The 21,780-nt window shown below is 37.3% G+C and overlaps 1 protein-coding gene across 1 annotated transcript; it reads left to right on the forward strand.

Annotated features, from left to right (window-relative positions):
• The first annotated feature begins 944 nt into the window (after positions 1 to 944).
• On the forward strand, positions 945 to 2,125 carry LOC103964769. The gene is made up of 2 exons (XM_048584242.1): positions 945 to 1,687; positions 1,762 to 2,125. The coding sequence occupies exons 1-2, from the start codon at positions 945 to 947 to the stop codon at positions 2,123 to 2,125; spliced, it is 1,107 nt and encodes a 368-aa protein (XP_048440199.1).
• Positions 2,126 to 21,780: the final 19,655 nt, after the last annotated feature.

A 21,780-nucleotide genomic window follows, 5' to 3' on the forward strand; every position in this document is an offset into this window, starting at 1 on the left:
TCAAGGATTGGAGGTAAGCATGTTTTCATCTCACATTAATTCCTATGAAATCAACTATATTATGGTGATCAACTTCGAACCGTCTAAAGCAATGAACACAGTAACATGTGTGCCATGATGCCAGTAATTGAAAAGATATTCCTGGAGTAAGAATGTTTGAAACTTAACGTTTTGTAAAGGTGAAAAAAGATTTAGAATGGGTATTCCCCCCCCCCAAAAAAAAAGAAAAGATATCCTGGAGTAAGAATGTTTGAAACTTAACGTTCTGTAAAAGTGAAAAAAGATTTAGAATGGGTTCCCCCCCCCCCCCCCCCCAAAAAAAAAGAAAAGATATTCCTAGGGTAAGAATGTTTGAAACTTAACATTTCGTAAAGGTGAAAAAAGATTTAGAATGGGTTTTCATCCCCAAAAAAAAAAAATAAAAAAATAAAAAAAGATTTAGAAGGGTGACAGTGTTGAATTGTAATTTTGTCTTGGGTTGGGTCCAGCTCATGTTGAAAAGGCAACATAAGCACAATGGATGATTCATGCAAATGCTAGATAATTCTAGCAAAAGCATGTGGAATGCATGCATAAAATATTTAAGGACTTTTGTAGAAAGACCTAGAATTTGTCGGTGGAACGCATGCATACAATATCTAAGGTCTTTTGTAGAAAGACCTAGAATCTGTCGGTGGAATAGAATCTGTCGGTGGAACGCATGCATATTTTGTAGAAAGACCTAGAATTTGTCGGTGGAATGCATGCATAAATTATCTAAGATCTTTTGCATAAAATATGTGTGGTTAAGTCAATGGGAAGAGTAAGTTGGCAAAACCTTGCCTATAAATAGGCGAGGTAGTACACATTGTAACTAAAGTCGGAAGAACGAAGAAGTGAGAGTAGGAGTGAAGTAAAGAGTGTGAGGAGTAAGAAAGAGGGAAAAAACAAAAAGAAAAAAAATAATGGCGCCAGAATTGCCAAGGTATGTGGTGTTACAATCAAGGTACAACGCCAAATACTTGAGCTACATCAAGGAAGATGTGCAGATCCATGGCTTTTTCAAATTCTCCGGACAAGAGGTTGTGAGTCCGTACGCAAATCTCCAAGTGGAGATGGCAAAGAGTAGTGGAGCTAGCAAGGGACTGGTGCACATAAGGTGCTGCTACAACAATAAATACTGGGTCTGGTGGTCGCAAACCCATCATTGGATTGTTGCCGGCGCTGACGAACCCCAGGAGGATGAATCCAAATGGTCATGCACCTTGTTCAAACCAGTCTATGTGGACGAACACGATCCTGCTCAAGGCGTCCATTCACGTCACGTCCAGCTCCGAAACTATGCATGCTTATGGCGCACTGGCCCGCCCTATGGGTCCTGCTTATTTGCAGGAAGTGAAACACCTGACAACGACTTGTGCGATGTGTGCTTGATCGTTGATTGGGAGTCGCTGTTGGTTTTGCCCAAACATATAGCCTTCAAGGGCGACAACGGGAAGTACCTCAGCGCGCAGTGGATTGAGGGGTACCCTTACTTAAAGTTCTCGTCCGATGACATTGGAGATCCCACGGTGGGGAATGAGGTCTTCCAAACCGGGGACGGAAGCGTTCGCATTAAATCCGATCGCCATGGAAAATTCTGGAGGCGAAGCCCTAACTGGATATGGGCAGACTCAGAGCTTCATAACAATGAGAACAACATGGACATGTTGTTTTGGCCTGTCAAGGTTGACGGTAAGTTCTTGGCTCTCCGCAACTTGGGTAACAACTTATTTTGCAAAGGCTCACCACCGAGGGGAAATCTGATTGTCTCAACGCTGCTGTCCTCACCATTACCCAAAAGGCACGCTTGGAACTGGAAGAGGTGGTTGTGTCGAGAAGCATCTACAATGTCAACTACCGCGTCTTGGATGCGAGGGTCTATAACCAAACGGTCGTCACCATGGCCACCGGAGAGGCCCTCAACCGAACAGAAGAACAAAACACCGTAGAAATGAAGCTTTCGTATAAGAACACAAGGAGTAGTGTTTGGAACACAAACGTGTCACTCAAGTTAGGCATCAAGACCACCTTCGAAGCCGGAGTTCCTCTAATTGGAAATGGAAAAATCGAAGTGTCGGCTGAGTTTGGGGCAGTATTCCAGTAGGGGGAAACTGAGACATCGGAAAGTGTGGTGGAGACTATGTACAAGGTCACTGTGCCACTAATGACTATGGTGAAGGTGAGTCTGCTAGCAACCAGGACGGTGTGCGATGTCCCATTCTCTTACACTCAATGCGACACGCTTACTAATGGCAAACAGAATATATAAAACATGGACGATGAGGTTTACACCGGTGTCAACTACTACAACTTTCAGTTTGATGCAAGTATCGGAATCCTGGAGAAGTAGCTGTGAGGACCTCCTAGGACCTCCGAGGAGCAGCCCCTGGGCATGTGGAGGAGGAGATGAGTGATATGCTGTGGTGGCTACAGGGTTTGCGCAGCAGAAGAATAACGAAGAAGAATCTAGTTTTTTTTTATAAATGATTTGCCTCAAACGATGTCGTTTTGATCTAAGTCATTTAAAAGAAACATGTTATAATCGTTCTACATATATATCAAGAATTATGTAAAACTCCAATATATAAATAAATAAAGAGGAGTTAAGATATATCAAGAATTACGTAAAACTCCAATATATGTGATATAAATAAAGGTAATTTAGTCAAAAATCAACAAAAATTTTTCAGTTTGTTTGTACCATACTTAACTAATCCCGAAACCATTGAACACCGGTCAACAGTATACCGTCAAGGACCCATGAGAGTTTCCCTCCAACTAGAAGGCCAATCACAGTGCGACACTATCGATATCAGAGGCCAATCACAACACGACACGTGTTAATGTCAGAACAAAGCTAAAAACTCTCTTCTATAATAGGGGATCATTCTCCCACAATAATCCCTAATGTCATTTGTACTAAACTATTCACTAAAACTCATAAAGAAGAGCTTGAACCTATGTATTTGTGTAAACCCTTCACAATTAATGAGAACTCATATACTTCGTGGACGTAGCCAATCTGGGTAAACCACGTACATTTTGTGTTTGCTTCCCTGTCTCTATATCTTTACATACTTATTCAAATTGGTGACCAGAGCAATCTAGCGAAGGTCACAAACCTGACACTTTCTGTTGTACAAAAAGTCCTCACCGATTTTGTGCATCAACACTGTTTAATCATATATCAATGATGTATTTTTGTTTTGGATTTAATCAATGATATATTTTTATTATTAAAGATAGGTTAATAATGAATGCCACAAATGTTTTATGTCATTACCAATGGGGATAGAGGACATGGTGAGAAGAACAATCGCCGGTGTAGGGAGGGCAAGCAAAAGAGGAGGAAGAAGAAAAGTGGGAGACGGCGACTAAGCCCTCCATGAAGTGCTAGTATAGAGATGGGCCCATTATGTACCCGCCTACGCACATCCCAGCTATCACTAGCCTCGTCTTTAGTATTGATAGAGTCGTCACCATCTCTCTCTCTCTTTCTCTCTCTCTCTCTCTCTCTCTCTCTCTCCTCAGCTTTTGAAATCGAATTGGAATTAGCAGAATTAGGAGTCGGCGACGTCGATTCTCAATGGTTCGACTGCCGGTGTTTAGTTGGGACTTGTGGAGATCAAAGGCATGTGATTTCTCATATGTGAAAGGCTGTGAAATTCTATAACTTTTTAAGGTCTTTACATATGTAAAGGACAATGGGGTGATGATATTGTAAAGTAAATGTTCGAAGAAAGAATTCATTAAATCAGGAAAATATTTAGATACCAACGATGAAACTTGAGTAGGATTAAAAACTATTTTTTTTGTAGTCAACTTGATGTATCAAAGAGGAAACAGTTTTGCAAATTCTTGGAGCTTGACAATTTCGATTGCTAATTAAGTAATTGAAACTGTTTGGATTTTTTTTCTCCCTTTTCATGAAACTATTTCCGTACACATTCGCGTTTTCTCTACCACTGTTTACACACATATGATGCAAAATCAGAAAACAAACATTGTGGTCAGCAATTCAAAATTAGAAAACATATACTTCTACGATCAACAATTGAAAACCAGGAAACGAACACTGCATTGTAGTGTTTGAATCCAAATGTAAAAAACAAAACATGAAACGGACATTGCGTTGCAGTGTTTGAATCCAAATGTAAAAAATAGAACTGGAAATGAACATTGCATTGCAGTGTATGAATCCAAATGTAGAAATCAAGAGTCACGCGAGGTATTAAGCATAAAAGGCATGTGATTGATGAAAAAAATAAAATCAAGAAACAGACACTTCAACGCAGTGTTTGAATCGAAAAATAAAAAAACAATACTAGGAAACAAACATTGCATTACAATGTTTGAATCCAAATGGAAAAGGGGCATGTATGAGGTATGTGAGTGATGGAAAAAACAAAACTATGAAATGGACACTACAACACAGCGTCTGAATTCAAATGTATTTAAGTGTCACAAATACATGATTGATCTATTTATAATTAACATAAATATTGTTGATTTATTGTCAATATGGTAACTTTGTATTGATTATATACAAAATCACCCTATAAATAGAGAGGAGTTGATGTATATCAAGAATTATGTAAAACAACAATATATGTGATATATATATATATATATATATATATATATATATATATATATAAATAGGAGTTGATGAAATGAATAATTTTTTTTATGGATCTTGTTGATTCATAACATGCATGCAATATAGGTGATATATACATAAATAAAGAGGACTTGATGAAATAAATATTTTATTTATTTATTTATTTTTTATGGATCTTGTTGATTCATAACATGCATGCATGTAGGTTTTTGTTTTTTTTTGGTATGAAAATAGAGGTACTATTGATGTGCTATAGTCTATAATGTACATATTTTCTAAATTTTCATAATAAAATAAAAAGGTGAGTGCCGTGTAAATATCATATGTACGATATTGAATTTGAAGTGTACAAAAGATCGATGATTTGAAAGAATTATGTCCATTGATTTGGGGGTTGGGGTGGAGGGTGGAGTTTATACTTTATAAATCGTGCATTTAGAACAAAGGATCCATGGTTTCTGAGCTAATCTTCGGGTTGGGGAAGTTCTTCAAGCCAAGATGCGGGGCATTTCGTCCTTCGCATAGGGGAATGACGTCAGCCTATCCACGCGTCGACCATCGTCGACATGCTCTGCTTCGACTTTTCCTCTGACTTTCCTTCACGTTGCAGTCTTCTCTCCTCTTATATATCACTCTTCCTCTGTCTTTCTTTCTCTACTGAAAAAGCCCTAACTTTTCATCTTCACCTCTTCTATTTATTCATGTAATTACCAGGTTAACTTAAATTTTGGCAGTATTTATGACACACTCCAATTCAGAATGTTTACCTGGACACCCGAATCATGATGTGCTGGCCGACACCAAGAAGGTGACGAAGCCATAAAGTGTAGTGATGTGGAAAATGTGAATAAATAAAAACCTAAAAGTGACTAATTTAGAGTGTGCATGTGAGCGGGATTGAAATTATATCACACAAGTGATGTCAGAATATAGATAAATTGTAGTAAAAGAAGAGGAAGGACAATTATACCGAAAGGATAAGTCTCCTATATGATAGTTTTTACCAGCAATCCGCGCCATCACGAAACCTTTGCCACTACAATCCTGGAGGGGCCAAAAACAAGGGTGAGTATGCCTGAAAAATAAAATTTTGTAAAACCTTTTTGAAAAGTGTAATCCTTCGCTATAAAACAAGTATATGATTTCCCAAAAATATTATAATAATAGTATGTAATAGGTACCCTGCATCACAAGTAAGCTATTGGATGTAGGCACAACAAGAACGCATCTCAACATCAAATCTCAATTCGTTATTACAGGAAGTCAATGCCCATTAATTTATGTAGGCATACAAGTCCACTGTAGAGACATTCAAACAATGGAACAGGCTGGGTGTAGGTTTTACATTCTAGTACTACATCACATGAGCTGCTCTAGTCGCATCACATACGAGTCCAAAACATCACACAAAAGGACAAGTTAACACCTAACTCTGGATCCAAAGCGAATGTAAACGGTGCATGTGAACTACACGTGAAGCTAGTCCTTGGCCTAGGACAATACAAATAGCTAAGAGACAACGTGCAAATATGTAGTAATGAGCATATAGAATGCAAGGATGTCATGCCATAGTTTAGGCTCACAAATAATATTAAAAACATAAAGTGCATGAAAAGTCTATTTGTAAAGCTAAATATGACATGTCACATTATAATATATAAAAGCAGTTGTCGGGAAGAAATCACATATACACATATATACATAAAAACAAAAAGATTAGTAAAACTCAATAGTAATCATAGTAAGAAAGTCAAAGTCTTCAATAGTAATCATACTTGAGCATAATATAGGAAAACATTAGTAAAACTCAACTTAAATGATCAAATTGGAGAAAATGGTTGGTGGATTCGGAATAGCGCATCGAACTACGCTAAGAGGGGTCCCAGACAAATTGGGTAACTCATCGGAAAACTGGACAAACTTCAAATGTCCATAACTTTGTCAATACTTAATGAAATTGAGTGATTCAAATACCAAAATCATACCTCAGAATGAGACGAACAGATTCATATCCTTCTCGATGGCTAAATTGTCATGTTTTGGCTGGAAAATGGCCTGAAAGGCGCAGGGGTCCACTGAGTATGTCCATTCACGCTCGTCGAAAACTGGAAAAGAGATAAAGATGTGCATGCAGAGTTAGGGCTCGAATGTCATTCAACATTTCACCCAATTTATCATAGAGACAAAGAGGGAGAAATTTAATGTACTAAGGACACCCACAACTTCGAACTCGACGGCATTTCGCCGGAGTTCGTCGTCAGGGAAGACATGCATGCACATATATTGACAGGGTTAAAACCCCTCGAATTTGAGCTTAAAACTGACCATAACTTCACCTAGAACCAACATATGATTAATAAACACAAATATTGAACCATGAACCTCACCTGAGTTCAAGAATGGAGCTTGAGGCTCACGGCTTCAATGGAGCTGCACCTCATGGTGTTCCGATGATGCATGCAAGAACATAACTAGTTTCCCTAGGTCCCATAGGTTTTGAATATGAAGATTTGGGGTTAAATTTGTGAAGGAACGACTGCCAGACGTTGTTGGTTTTGATGGAGCTAGAGAGAGAGCTTTGAGAGTTAGAGAGAGAGAGTGAGGTTGCAGGAATGAAGAATGGCAGAAAGAGATGGAGTGAAAGAAAAGAAATAATAAAGAAAGCTAAAGAAATAGGTGTGAGATAAGAGTTTTAGAGTAGGGATGAATATAATAATGATTGAATGTGTAAGTAGAGAGATTGAGTGGTTGGCTGAACCAAGGCAGTGGTGCACAATGCATGAGGTTTTTAAAGTTTGAACTTATCTCAGGTGAATTTGCATTGTTTCGAACGTAACTTGTTCGTTATAACTCCGAATTGAGTTCCGTTTGTGGCCACATGCTCATAAAAATGAGTACTATTCAAGAATAGTAAAATAAGAGTGGAAAAATGAAGGGAAAATTGAGGTCCACGTGGAAGCCTACGTGGCATCTCAATGGCATTTTAAAAATTTCATTGCTACTTGGAATAAAATACAATAAATTTTAGAACGGGATGTCACAATCTACCCCTTTAAGAAAATTTCGTCCTCGAAATTAAAACAAAAGAATTTAATCAAAGAAGGAGTACGGATACAAGTCTCTCAGATCTTCTTCTGTTTCCCATGACGCCTCTTCAACATAATGGTATCTTCGAATTCCGTATCGCTTATGTCGACGTAATCGTAGTGGTGAGCACTACGAGAGTAGGGGTGTGTGTGTGTCTTTGGGTCAAGCCCAAACAATAATTAACTAGGCACGATGCCTAATTAATAAAATACTACTAGATATGGGCCTACTTGCCCACTTGCTTAACGAACCTAACAAATAAGTTATTGATATTACAGCCTGCAACCTTCAATACCAACAACCGATTGTTGTCTCGATAAACAAGTAATGGAATCCCGAGGGTGCAAAATTATTATTTTGCTTCTCATTGAGAAAAATGCATAAATCGTCCGACTTATGCATAGTTCGCATTCACGTGTTTGTAAGAACACATATTGCCTAGAAAGATGAGGAAAGGGACAAAAGTGACAAGGACTCAAATGTCCCTGTACAAAATCCACATAGGATTTCCATATAGCCGACCATGGGTGTTTCGTAATTTTCTAGCGTTAGGGAATACAATAAGAATAAATATGGAACGAGATTTTGCCAAGTGGTCTACAGAGTGTCCTTATAGACCAACAGAAGATGGGCATCCTAGTAATATAGTTAACAATCATCGAAATATCATCATAGTCTCCATGTGTACGAGGTTGTTCGTACGTGAAGTCCCTAGTGATATTTTCTCATTTCCATTTGGATATAAGGAGTGATTGTAACAACTCGAATGATTTCTTTCTTTCTGCTTTGACTAGTTGACAAATCAAGTTCTTGCTTAATGCCTAAGCAATATCCTTTTTATCCCAAGTCAAAAGTGGAAGGGTTGGACTTGGAAATTAGTTAACAAGGTTTCTTGATGATCAACAAGTAATGTTGCATCAATACTTATGAGTTATAACTGCAATAGGATATAACGGTTGAGTCATCCATGTGCTTTTCTGCTCAGGTCGCCAGTAACTATGTTTACACAACCGGGGTAGTATACGATAGTGCAATTGTAGACGTTGATTAATTTTTTCCATCGCCACCATTTGCAATCAAGCTTCTTCCAAGTGAAGATGTATGGAGGGGTTTAAGGGAGTTGATGAAGATTTTGGCATGTTTCTCCATAAAGAAACCGCCATCAAGTTTTAAGTGTAAGGGTAGAAATTGTCAACTTTAAGTCATAGGTAAGATAGTTCACTCCATATGGCTCCAGCTGTTGGAAGGCATAAATGATTACCTTACCATGCTGCATCAGCATATAGCCAGATCATTCGGTGAAGTATCACTGTAGATTTTGAAATTATTAGCGTCATCAAGAAGTGTAAGAACAATAGTTGAAAATAGACATCTCAATTGTTAGAAACTTAATCACATTGACATCTCAAATGAAACTAACTTCTTTACCGATCAACTTGTAAGAAATAAGGCTACGATGGAGAAAGTTAGCACATACTGTTAATGGTAATCGACAAGACCAAGGATACCTAGTATTTCACAAAACCTTGTGGGGTTTCCAATTTTTCTTCAACTACAACATTTTTGGGGATTGACAAGAATACCGTTTGATGAGCACATGTTTCCCAAAAAGAAACATGATCTGAATAAAACTTGCATTTGGGGAATTTAGTGTAAATATGATTTGTTTTGAAATTGCTTAGGTCAAATCATCGATGTTTAGAAAGTTTGACTTCATTATTGGAGTAAACAAGAAAGTTCTCAATAAGGTTATCATAAATCTCACGGTACATGGGCGGAATGCATGGTCCGTCATGTTCATGAACAATATTGGAGCATTTGTCAACCCGCATGGCATCACGAGGAACTCATAATGAACATGTTGAGTCATGAATGTAGTCTTAGGAACATCATCATTTTCAATCTTCAGATAGTCGTAACCAAACTTTAGATCAATCTCGAAGAAAGCTCGGGTTCTATAAAGTTGGTCGGAGAGATCAATTCAAGACATGGATTAACTGTTTTTAATCGTCGCCCAATTGAATTGCTAGTAAACAATGTATAATCTTAAGGTTCGGTCTTTACTCTTCATGAATGAAAGTAGAGGCCTTTATGATAAAGGTTCAAGGAAAGTAGGTGTTATACTTGGACATAGATCAATGGTGCCTTACACAACTCAATCTAGTGGTAGCACAGGTAGATATTTAGGAATGACGTTAGGAACTTAGTTTGACTGGGTTCACAATTTCTAGCTGTACTGGATTGTCGTCTTCCTCTACAACATGTGCTAATAAGCCTTCACAACTTTTCTCAATAAATGTTTCACCTTTACGGTGGGAATTTTGTGCTTTAGTTTTTGATGTTTGCCAGTGGAGTTAACTATAGGGATGAGAAGTCGTCGAAAAATGACTAGTTTTGGCTGATGCTCCATTAAAGGAATAATAATAATATAGTCGATCCATCTTTTGGATTACGTGGAATTCCAAGATATCTAACAAAATAAGATTAACTAGCATTATCGAATTGGTAATGGAAATAGTGCAACCACTACACTCGCACTGGCATAACAGACTTGCTTTGTGGCATTGGAATTCTCGAGATGTACCTGACTAAGGTACCATGTGGTTGAGGTATTTGAACAAACAAGGATAATATGACTGGTTGGTAGTTTTTGTCATTAACATGACTACAAGTTTGTTGCTCATGTATGGCTTGCTCCTAAGATTTCACGATTATGGTTTCGTTGTCCCTACATGTTTGGATATGTGTGTACGTCGGTTGTACCATTACCTAACCTTTCTATGGTATTCTAATAATGTCTGTCTCAATGGAACAATGAACCAATATCCTAGCAATGTTATGATATCCATGTTCCATTGAACCATTGTCCTAGCAATGTTATGATATACATGTACCATTATATTTTCAATATAAAGAAATCATACCGCTTGAATACTGGATGACAGCTCCCGAATACAAGATAATCTAGGTACGGTTAGAAGAGTAAGATTTATAGTAAGGCTGCCCCTATGAGGTGATTTTGTTGCTTTTAGGAACACTGACTACTGCTTTTGGTATGTAATTATGGAAACTAGTGTTTGTGAAACCACCCTAACCTGGAGAATGGGAATTGTCGTTAACTTTACCTCAGAATGGGATTTATCGAAATTCGATCTTCCTCCTGAAGATCCGAAATCATAATTGCTATGTTTGAAAGATTGATGTTGTTAGGGACCAAAAATGATTGTCTCCCAAATGTTCCTTCATTAAGTGCAACCAAATCAGCACTAACATGGTCACTCGAGACATTTTCAGAAACTTCGAGGTGAAGCAAAACCTTGAGGAAATTTTGTGAAATGGCACGAAAAAATAAAGATTACTAAGGATAAAAGCGCTTGCAGTATCCTAACAAAGAAGGGTTGGTAACGATGGTTAGGTTGTAGTTGTGATTAATCGATAAATTTTCGATGGTACACAATTATCGATACAATTACCTTACTTCAGGGTCAACAAAACGTCTCCATTTGAGGTCTCTCTTTGGCAATGAGGTTTTTCATGTAAACTCTAGTGGTGGTCACCGAAGCATTCTTCTAGAAGGTCGGTAAGTCATAGAAAAGTGTTAGCAATAGTTGTTCCAAGTTGCTCAAAAGTCATGAAAAGTTGACATATTTCATGTTCGACGAGGTGGCATAATTATGACGTTAGAATTCAAGAACAGAGAATGCTTACATTACATGTGTGATGCATGCGATATTGCCTAACCTATGCTCTAATACCAAATTGACACACCCCGACTCGGAATGTCCACCTGGACACCCAAATTGCGATGTGCCGGTCTACACCAGGACGGTGACGAAGCCATAAAGTGTAGATATGTGAAAAATGTGAATAAATTAAAACCTAAAAGTGACTAATTTAGAGTGCGCATGTGAGTGGGATTGAACCCATATTACACAAGTGATGTCAGAGCATAGATAAATTGCAGTAAAAGAAGAGTAAGGATAATTATACCAAAAGAAGAAGTCTCCTACATGACAACTTATACCAGCAATCCTTGCCATCACGAAACCTTTGCCACTAAAATCCTGGAGGGGCCAAAAACAATGGTGAATGGGCCAGAAAAATAAAGTTTTGTAAAACCTTTTCAAAAAGTGTAACCCCTCGCTGTAAAACAAGTATATGATTTCCCAAAAATATTATAATAATAGTATGTAATAGGTACCCTGCGTCACAAGTAAGCTAATGTATGTAGGCATAACAACAAGGTATCTCAACATCAAATCTCAATTTGTTATTATAGGAAGTCAAAGCTCATTAATTTATGTAGGCACACAAGTCGCCTGTAGAGATATTCAAGCAATGGAACCAGTTGTGTATAGGTTTTACATTCTAGTACTACATCACGTGAGTTGCGCTAGTCGCATTACATAAGAGTTCAAAACATCACACAAGAGGACAGGTTGTCACCTAACTTTGGATCCAAAGTGAATGTAGATGGTGCATGTGAAGCTAGTCCTTGACCCAGGATAGTACAAATAGCTAAGAGACACCGTGCAAACATGTAATGAGCAGATAAAACACAAAGATGTCATGCCACAATTTATGCTCACAAATAATATTAAAAACATAAAGTGCACGAAAAGTCTATTTGTAAAGCTAAACATGGCATGTCACATCATAATATATAAAAGCAGTTGTCGGGAAGAAATCACATATATACATAAAAACAAAAAGACCCACTCACAGATACTTGTGATGTCACATCCTTTCGAGCCAAGAAAGTCGGAGTCTTCGATAGTAATTGCACCTAAGCATAATATAGGGAAACATTAGTAAAACTTAACTTAAACTATCAAATTTGAGAAAACGAACCGCAGATTTGGAATCAGTGTGTTGAACTACAATAAGAGGGGTTCAAGACAAATTTTGTAAAAACTCAACGAAAAGTCAACGGTCAACCCTAAAAAGTCAACCGAGACGCCCCGGTGGTCTACTATGTTAAAACTTCAGAAATTTCCTAAATGGATGTCAAAAATGGACTCGAGACGTCGAAATTAGCCTAGGAAGGTTTCCTAGAAAATTGCGTAAAAGTAAACACAAGGAATATTCTAAAAATATTTCTCGAGAATATTCAAAAGAATATTCCAGATTCATTTTGGAATTGAGCCGGGCAGGATCCCAGGTTCGGATTTGGATCCGAGTCATGGATATGGGGTTTTTTTTTTCGGTTGCCAATTGAAAACTGCACAATTTGTCGAATTTTCTAGTCAAAATTTAAACATCGATATCTCACTCGTTTTCTCAACAAAAATTGTCCCATAATATATCAAAACGAAGCTAGAAAATTGTAAAACAAGATTGTACCTGTTTGGAGTTCAAAAAGTGGTTGGAGATGGTCGAAAAATGGCCTGAAAAGTGACTGGTATGTCAAAAATTAGGTAACTCGCCGGAAAACTGGACAAACTTTAAACATCCATAACTTTGTCAATACTTAACGAAATTGAGTAATTCAAAAATAGAAATCATACCTCGGAACAAAATGAATAGATTCGTACCCTTCTTGATGCCTAAATAGTTGTAGGGGTTGCCGGAGTTCGTCCATTCACGCTCGTCGAAAACTGGAAAAGAGATAGAGATGTGCATGCAGAGGTTAGGGCTAGAATGGCATTTCAACATTTCACCCAGTTTATCATAGAGACAAAGAGGGAGAAATTTGATGTACTAGGGACACCCACCAACTTCGAACTCGACGACATTTTGTTGGAGTTTGTCGTCAGGGGAGACATGCATGTACATATATTTGCAAGGTTAAAACTCCTTGGATGTGAGCTTAAAACCAACCATAATTTCACCCAGAGCTTGCACAAGATCAATAAACACAAATATTGAACCATGAACCTCACCTGAGTTCAAGAATGGAGCTTGAGGCTCACGGCTTCAATGGAGCTGCACCTCATGGTGTTCTGATGATGCATGCAAGAACATAACTAGTTTCCCTAAGTCCTATAGGTTTTGAATATCAAGATTTGAGGTAAAATTTGTGAAGGAACGAGTGCTCGTGGTGGCTGGTTTTGATGGAGTTAGAGAGAGAGCTTCGAGAGTTAGAGATAGTAAGGTTGCAGGAATGAAGAAGGAGAGAGAGAGATAGTGAGTGAAAGAAAAAGAAATAATAAAGAAAGCTAAATAATAGGTGTGAGATAAGAGTGTTAAAGTAGGGATGAATATAATAATGATTGAGTGTGTAAGTAGAAAAAGGAAGTGACCGATTGAACCAAGGCAGTGGTGCACATTGCACGAGGTTGGTTTTTAAAGTTTAAACCGATTTAAGGTGAATTTGCATTATTTTGAACATAACATGTTTGTTATAACTCTGAATTGAGTTCCGTTTGTGGCCACGTGTTTATAAAAATAAGTACTATTCAAGAATAGTAAAATAAGAGTGGAAAAATAAAGGGAAAATTGAGGTCCACGTGGAAGGCCTACGTGGCATCTCAGTGGCATTTTTGAAATTTCATTGCTACTTGGAATAAAATACAATAAATTTTGGGACGAGATGTCATAATTTATCCCTAAATCTCCTGGGAGATAGTTATTTTATCCTTAAAACTGATGCGAGTTTTCGTATTTCAATTGATTCCAGCAACAGTTGCCTTGAGGTTGGTCTTAAACGGTTTCTAATCAATTCATCTATTAGATCCACGAAACCGACTGCAGCTTCATTAACTAAATGAATTGGTGCCTATACTGCATGCTTGGACTTTTTCTTGGTGGATCTGGCGAGTAATTTCTTCAACAAATCCTAAATTTTTCTTGAATGATCTGGGTGTATGTGCTCCTGTGGAAATATAAATGTTAAATTTGAATGCGTATTTGGTTGAATAATATATTGAAGTGCTGTTAAGGGAAGCCCAGAAGGAGGCAAAGACGCAACAAGCAACCTGTCTGGATTTCACTATTGAAAACTATGTATTTGTATTAACGAGATTTTATATTATTTTTGGGAATTTATATTAAATTTAGACTTTCCTTAAACTAATTACGAAGTTTGAATTTTGGGTCAGTAATCATTAAAAATCTGTGGACTTTATGGGGTCACCCTAAGTATAACTGGATAGATCTTGAAACCACGAGGGCATAGGAAAAAGTTGTTCGCGAATCGGGATTATAACGAAAAAGTTACCAGACATTTAGAATCGTTTTACTAAACTTTTTAAATGAAATAAACTCCCACCTTGTGGGAATGAGGCCCAATCAGGTAAGATTTATTGTGGACCAATCAGACTAAAGACAAGGGACCAATCAGATAAAGGATGGAGAACCAATCAGGAAAGGAGGGAGAGAAAGACCCTTCCCGTCTACCTATCCCCGCACAGCAACCCAGTTTTGACCCGAAGGGAATTCCGGCCACTTCCACCATTTTTTTAGGTGATTTTCGCCCAACCTTCACTTGCTAACAACACTCAACCTTTGTTCAACCTTTTTCCCTTCCAAAAACTGAGCCTTTTGGCTTATAAATTGTGAAGACGACGCACGGCATCGTGGGGATTCTCGACGGCGATTCGTCGATCCGGCGAGTTACACCACCCACCTCCACCCTTAATCGACTCTCCTTGGACCCAGGAACAAAACCCAACCAGTTGTAGGGGCATCGAAACACCAAGGAAGGAGAATCAAAGCTCTCCCATTCTAGGGTTTTCGACGAGTGAGAGCCAGCTACAAGTATAAAACTTGCTCTACTCATTGAGATCTAAATTTTTATGAAATTTGGTAATTTTTGGAAATAGTTGAATTTTCCGGCGAGTCGGGGCGACCGGCCATTGCGTGCTGCGGCGCGTGGGCCGAGACCTTACCTGACCATCCTAGGCTAATTTTGATTCCTCGATTCCATATTTGACATCCATGTAGTGAAATTTCGATGTTTTAATATAGTTTTGTAGTTGGCTGCCACTTGGTTATTATATGAATTGACGATCCGACCATTGGATGGACACGAAACTTTAATACGTAATAGTACGTAATATTTGAAGGCATTAGAAACTGACGGATTGGGAGTCCGACGTATGGATTGGGAATCCGACGGACGGATCCTCCCGAATTGGATTTCTAAGTTGTAAAACCAAACATTGATAGCAACCTAATTCTAGCAATTGGCCGAGATCTGACTGTTGGACCGTTCCGAAATTTTAGAATATTATTCTAGAAGATAAATGAGGCCATTGGGAAGTTATAGATCGAAAATCCATAGGCGGGTGTTCCAGATTGACTTGTATAGGTTTCTGGACCCCATATTTGACAGAGACTTGACTTTTGGTCAATATGTTACGAATTGATCTTAAATATTAAAATCAGTATTTCTAGGGACTATGTAGGGCTTAGTGGGCCTATATTGGTTAGTGAGTTGTCATCGGTTTACTTGTATGGGACATCATATTGTGTGATATATGTGTTTATTTATCGTGATTGATAAGTATGATAAATGTTATGACAATGTGATCCTAGAATCCTATTAGGAGTATTCTGTTGAACTTATATGCTTGTGTGAAATATTAGTTGGTGGCCATGAAAAGTTGATGGTGTAGGTGACTACGTTGAAACTCATCGGGGTTGAGATATGGGTAGGTTGTGTATTGAATTTACTGCACCATGTAGCGGTGGTACATGGATGGTCCTGCTTGGTACATTTGCGATAGGGGACCATACCTATTCAGGGTGATCATGCTTGGTATATTTACGATGGGTGATCACCACTTGCACTCTGAGATTATGCCTATAGTTCTACTTGGTGTATCCGTGATGAGGGACCATACGCATTCTAAAGGTGATGATGATTAGTTGTACTTGGTATATTTCAATAAGTGATCATATTTTGGTGGGGTATCACTTGATTTTATAATGTGAATCTATGGAAATGTGATTAGTCATTGATCTATGTTTATTAGTTGTGATTTGACTTGTGTATTGATGATATTTGTGAAATGTGATTTGAAGTGCTTGTTGAATTGTTCAATGAACAATAATTTGACGTGCATATTTGAAATGAGATTTGATTTGCATAATTGGTATGATGTGATGGAATGTGATGGCTAGTAGTGGACCATGAACCCATTGTCATGGAGTTTGTTGCTGCGAGACTTGTTTCACATATCATATCATTATTCCATTTCTTGTTTCATTGAGCTTTTGTATTTTGAGTATTTGTTTCATGTATTGTTCTTCGAGCGTTCTTGGACTTCAATTTGGTTATGTTGAGTGATCCGGAACTGGGTTTCCGTTAAGGTTCCGTTGAGTGGTCTGGTTCTCTGCTTCGTATGGATTCAGTTGAGTGGTCCAGAATTCCTCGTGATCCTCAATTTCTTTGAGTGGTCCGAAATCGTATCTGGCTTGGATTTCATTAAGTGGTTCGATATGCATTGCACTTCGCGATTTGGTTGAGTGGTTAGGAATCGTATCTTGATTTGGATTCCGTTAAGTGGTCTAGAATCCCGCTTGGTGTTTTGGTTTCGTTGAGTGGTCCGGAACCCGATGTTGATGGATTTCGTTGAGTGGTCCGAAATCGCATCATTTGACTTGTTGGTTCTTTGGATTCAATTTTAGCTTAAGAGATGTAGGCTTTGGCTGAGCTGTGTCGCTCTAGCCCTGCATTTCGGTGTATTGTATGTGTTATTGATTGGTGTGATTGTGGAATGATGTTGGTTATGATTGTTGTTATTATGATTAGACTCGTTGACCAATATGGCTAGAGAATAATGTTGTGCTTCGTCGACTGTTCCTTGAGATGCTACATGCACTGAAATGTGGTATTGTGTGGAGATATAGTGAATTATGTGATGATTGTTCGAGTGTATTGTATGGTGAACTACAAACGGCTTGATTCCTATTGAGGGTATGTAGGCAGTTTAATGAGGATGTTAGATGCAACCATAAAGCATACGGAAAATTATTATGCAGTTGGATCTCGAGTTGTGCTTTGCTCATATTCCGGAGGTGGAGTATGTTTGAGATACGGGTATTTGCTGACGTTACGTGTCGATCTTGGACGTATGTCAGGATCGGAGGATGACAGGACCATTTTAATTTCTTTGTTCTGTATTTATTTACCGAGGGATTGACCAATGATATTATGTGCAAGTTTCCTTTTTCTGATTTTGGGTGTTTTGTTTTTAGGCTTGAATACCAGTTTTTCAAAGTCCTCGCTACTTAAGGACAAATCCAGGTCATTCACGGTATGCTAAATTTCAGAATTTGGAATTTAGAGTTGTGAAATGGCGTATGGGAATCATTTTCATATCAAAACTATTCCGGTTCCATTTATATATACTTCATTCAATTCGGATTTAGGGTTTGTTTGGACCACCATCTCCCTTGCTCTGATCACAGCTTGGTTTCCAGTTTTTTAGATAAAGTTCACTTTTTTTCCTTCAACAAAACAGTTAAGATTCCAAATTTATTCAACAATTTACTGATTTTATGTGTTTTTTTTCTTTAGGCTTATTTTCTTAAACATATGACCCAACTTTTTCTCTTAGAGAAAAGAGCACATATATTCACTTCGTGGATTGTTGTCCGCAAGAGAAACTTACAGATTACTTCATTTCGCTGGGTATTTAATTTTACCTTCAGCCTTGCAAATTTGTATTATTTAATGAAATGACACATGCTTTCTTTTATGCAGAAACCTTTGGTCTAACCTGGAAATTTTCTGTTTGGCCGACTGATCAATGCCGACGGGTAAATGTATAGTTGGTTGTAAAAACTTCTTCAATATTCTTGGATGTATCCTGACAACACTGAAAGGAATTACCATGTGGTCAGGTTTTTCAGATTGTGTTGTACAATTTCATATGTAGAATTAACCATTGTAAAATTCAATCATGCTTTTTTCTTAATGTGATGTGTTTCAGATAACGTGCTCTTCAACTAAGCGGTTGCAAAGCTTTTGTATAAAACTTTTAGCGTTTTATCCATCCTAGCAATTAGTCTACTAACTTATGCCTAATTTGTTAATCCCCTACCAAAATAAACAAATCATTTTAGTTAGTTTAAGCCAAATCACGTTAGTATTTTAGTTGTTTCATATACGTCAAAATAACACAGATTTTGTGCCTTTTGTAAATTTGTAATTATTGTGGGAGAAATTGCAATGGTGAACGGGAACAAAGAAAAGAATGGTGTTATTCTAGCCAAAAACCTTTTTCTCACTACATTGGGTACGATTGGTTAAATTTCAATTCATTGTAGTTGGATTGAAGCAATATTCTCTAATTTTTTTTTTTTTTTCATATAATAGTCCAACGTTTCATAATTTTTCTTATTCGCTTGCAGTGTGGAAAGGTTGTTCCTTATCTCATGGCCATGGCCTTTGTTGCTGCCACAAGTGCAAGGACGGAGCCAATGAAGGCTCACTGGGGGCATATGTCCCCACTCAAGTGATTCGTTTGTTAAGTCGTAGACTACAATTATATAATACACACGCGTTATTTTTGAAGAAACTATATGTACCTAGTATCCAACATACTTTTATACTGCGTATACTCGATATCAAATATTATATGAGCAAAAGTGCTTTTGTTCTGTCATTCAAACCGAAAAACCTCACTCTTGCGTAATTATGTATTAATATTTTTCTTATCACTTTGCCCTCTTCCACTGCTACACTGAAATTTTTGTAACATTGGAATTGTGATACATTATCATTTGAAATCATCCCTATTTTCATATTGGTTATAAGCCATCCTATAATAAGGTTTTCTTAATTGATTTTCAGATTGCCCCCACTAAAAGAAATTTCTAACTCCGTCCCTGCACAAGTGATACACATTTCAATTCACTTTCTGTGAGTAATTTCTCAATGTTTGTCCATAGTTCACACTAAATTGTTAAAAAGAATTCATTCTGCTAGAACCTGAAACTGAATTTAACTGCTCAAATTTGTATCTAAATTGATTAACTTATTGTTCTCATGTTTTGGATCTTTACAACACTACATTTCTTTCTTTTCTATGGATGTGTTTTCTTCTTGGTTCTAAAATGTAGTTTGCAAATGAGAATCCATGTGTCACTAATCTACCACAACTCAAAAGTTCCAAATCAAGAAGAGTTGGTCAAAGAGGCAGTGGCAAGTACTTTACAGAAGGCTCTTAGTTTTCATTCAATGATCAAGGCATATGACAATCATTGTATATTACAGAAGTCACATGTTTCAGCTCTTGGGTTTAGTAAGGGAAAAATTTATATATCCTGTTTACGTGTAACTCAATTTAAATTTAAGGGATTGTGTTTTCAAATGTTGCCTGCTCTTACTTGCATATATATCAAAATAATAATGATTTTTTGTCTTCTATAAATTTGTAGTTATTGTAGAAGAAACTACAATGGTGAAGAGGAACAAACATAAAACTAGTGCTATTCTACCAAAAGACCTTATTCTCACGAATTGGGTACGATTGCTTAATTTTTCAATTCATTGTAGCTAGATTGAAACAATATTTCTTAATATTTTTTACATGTAAATAGTCCAGATTTTTTTCTTTCAAAATGATAGTAATCTTCTATGACACAATTTTTTATATACTTAATCCTTCATAAAATTTGTAATCCTGCAGCAACGCGCAGGTACTATTTTCTAGTTAATCTCTATATCATCAACATACCAAATTGTGAGAAGAATGCAATGATGAAGAAATTTACAAGTGTTTGGGCCTAGAATTTTGAGCAAGAAATTGCCACCATCAATCGTCTTGGTGTCAACTTTTGATTGTCACTTTCGACACTAATTTTTCGGGGTTTCTTCACACTCTATGGGGCGCTTCTAAGAGCCTCCGTTACCAAGATCTCGGTTTTTTTTTATTTTTTTTTCTATTTTTTATTTTTAACAAACGAAAGAGGGTGGGAGAGTGAGGCAGTGAGCTAAGTCTTACAATGGTCTTACCATAATAATGTCATTCAACTTCGCCTTTGGCGAGAATTGAAACTAAGACCTTTCACTTACAAGTGAAGAGGAATACCACTAGACCATAGTACTAAATGGCAACCACGTTGAGTCTATCAAATTCATCCAAATGGGTATCACCCTATTCGACAAATGCCAAAATGTCGGCGGCATTTGGGAGTTCACTTTTCGGGGTTTTGACAAGGAAACCGACCCCTGCGTTCCAGAATCCAGCACTCTCCTTAAATTTAACAACATGGATCTCGATAAATTTCGGAAATTCGACATCGATTAAGAAATTTTGTGGAGGGTTTCTGTTTGGACCAGATTTTACATCATCGGCCCATACAACAAGGTCGTGAGTGAGCAGAGTTCTAGACCATTGGATGATTGAGTTTTTAAGATAATTTTCAGTTATTATTGAGAAATAATATTGTGGTTTTTAATCATAATTATTATCTCTTAATTATTAATGCCAAGGACTCCAGCCGTTCCTTTTCTCCCTTCTGCTTCATTTCCTTTCCGTAACGCGTGATGCTATTCATACCATATTTTTATACCACATTTCTATACCACCTTAGGTGGCATCTGATATGCATAGCCACATCATTTGAAAAATTTGCAAAACCCAAGGAAACGAAGGAGAAAGACTCCTTGTATACCACAATCATCATTTAATTAACTAGTTTTTCTTAATTATTAGTTTATTAAATAATGAAATAAATTAAAAAATCTAATTGATTCAAATGGTGTGGCTATTCATATCAAATGCCACCTAAGGTGATATGAAAACATGGTACAAAAACATGGTATAAATAACATTACTCTTTCATAACCGACAAAGGCTTAATCACCAATTTATTGTCATGTGCCTCTTGGTTTTCCTCGCTGCAGACAATCCCATCTTTCCTTCTTCATCTTATCATTTATGACACACCCCAATCTAAAATCAAGGCGTGATAGGTGACGTAGCCATGTGCATATTAGTTAACTTTCGGTTTTTAATTACTTGTATTTTTCATATCCAATTGCACGCCTTGATTTTAGATTGCGGTGTGTCAATTTAACTTCCAAGAAATTTTAATACATGACATGGAACGAAATCAAAATAAAATGAATACCAAACCAAATCTATATTGTAAAC

The sequence above is a fragment of a genome, unplaced genomic scaffold (assembly GCF_019419815.1).
Source record: "Pyrus x bretschneideri cultivar Hongxiangsu unplaced genomic scaffold, Pyrus_bretschneideri_v1 Contig21, whole genome shotgun sequence".
NCBI lineage: Eukaryota > Viridiplantae > Streptophyta > Magnoliopsida > Rosales > Rosaceae > Pyrus > Pyrus x bretschneideri.

Excerpts from the sequence above, each read along its gene's own strand:
- LOC103964769 (XM_048584242.1), top strand. The coding sequence starts at position 945 with ATGGCGCCAGAATTGCCAAGGTATGTGGTGTTACAATCAAGGTACAAC. Across the intron at positions 1,688-1,761 it reads AATGAGAACAACATGGACAT|GCTCACCACCGAGGGGAAAT; the intron begins GTTGTTTTGGCC and ends TATTTTGCAAAG.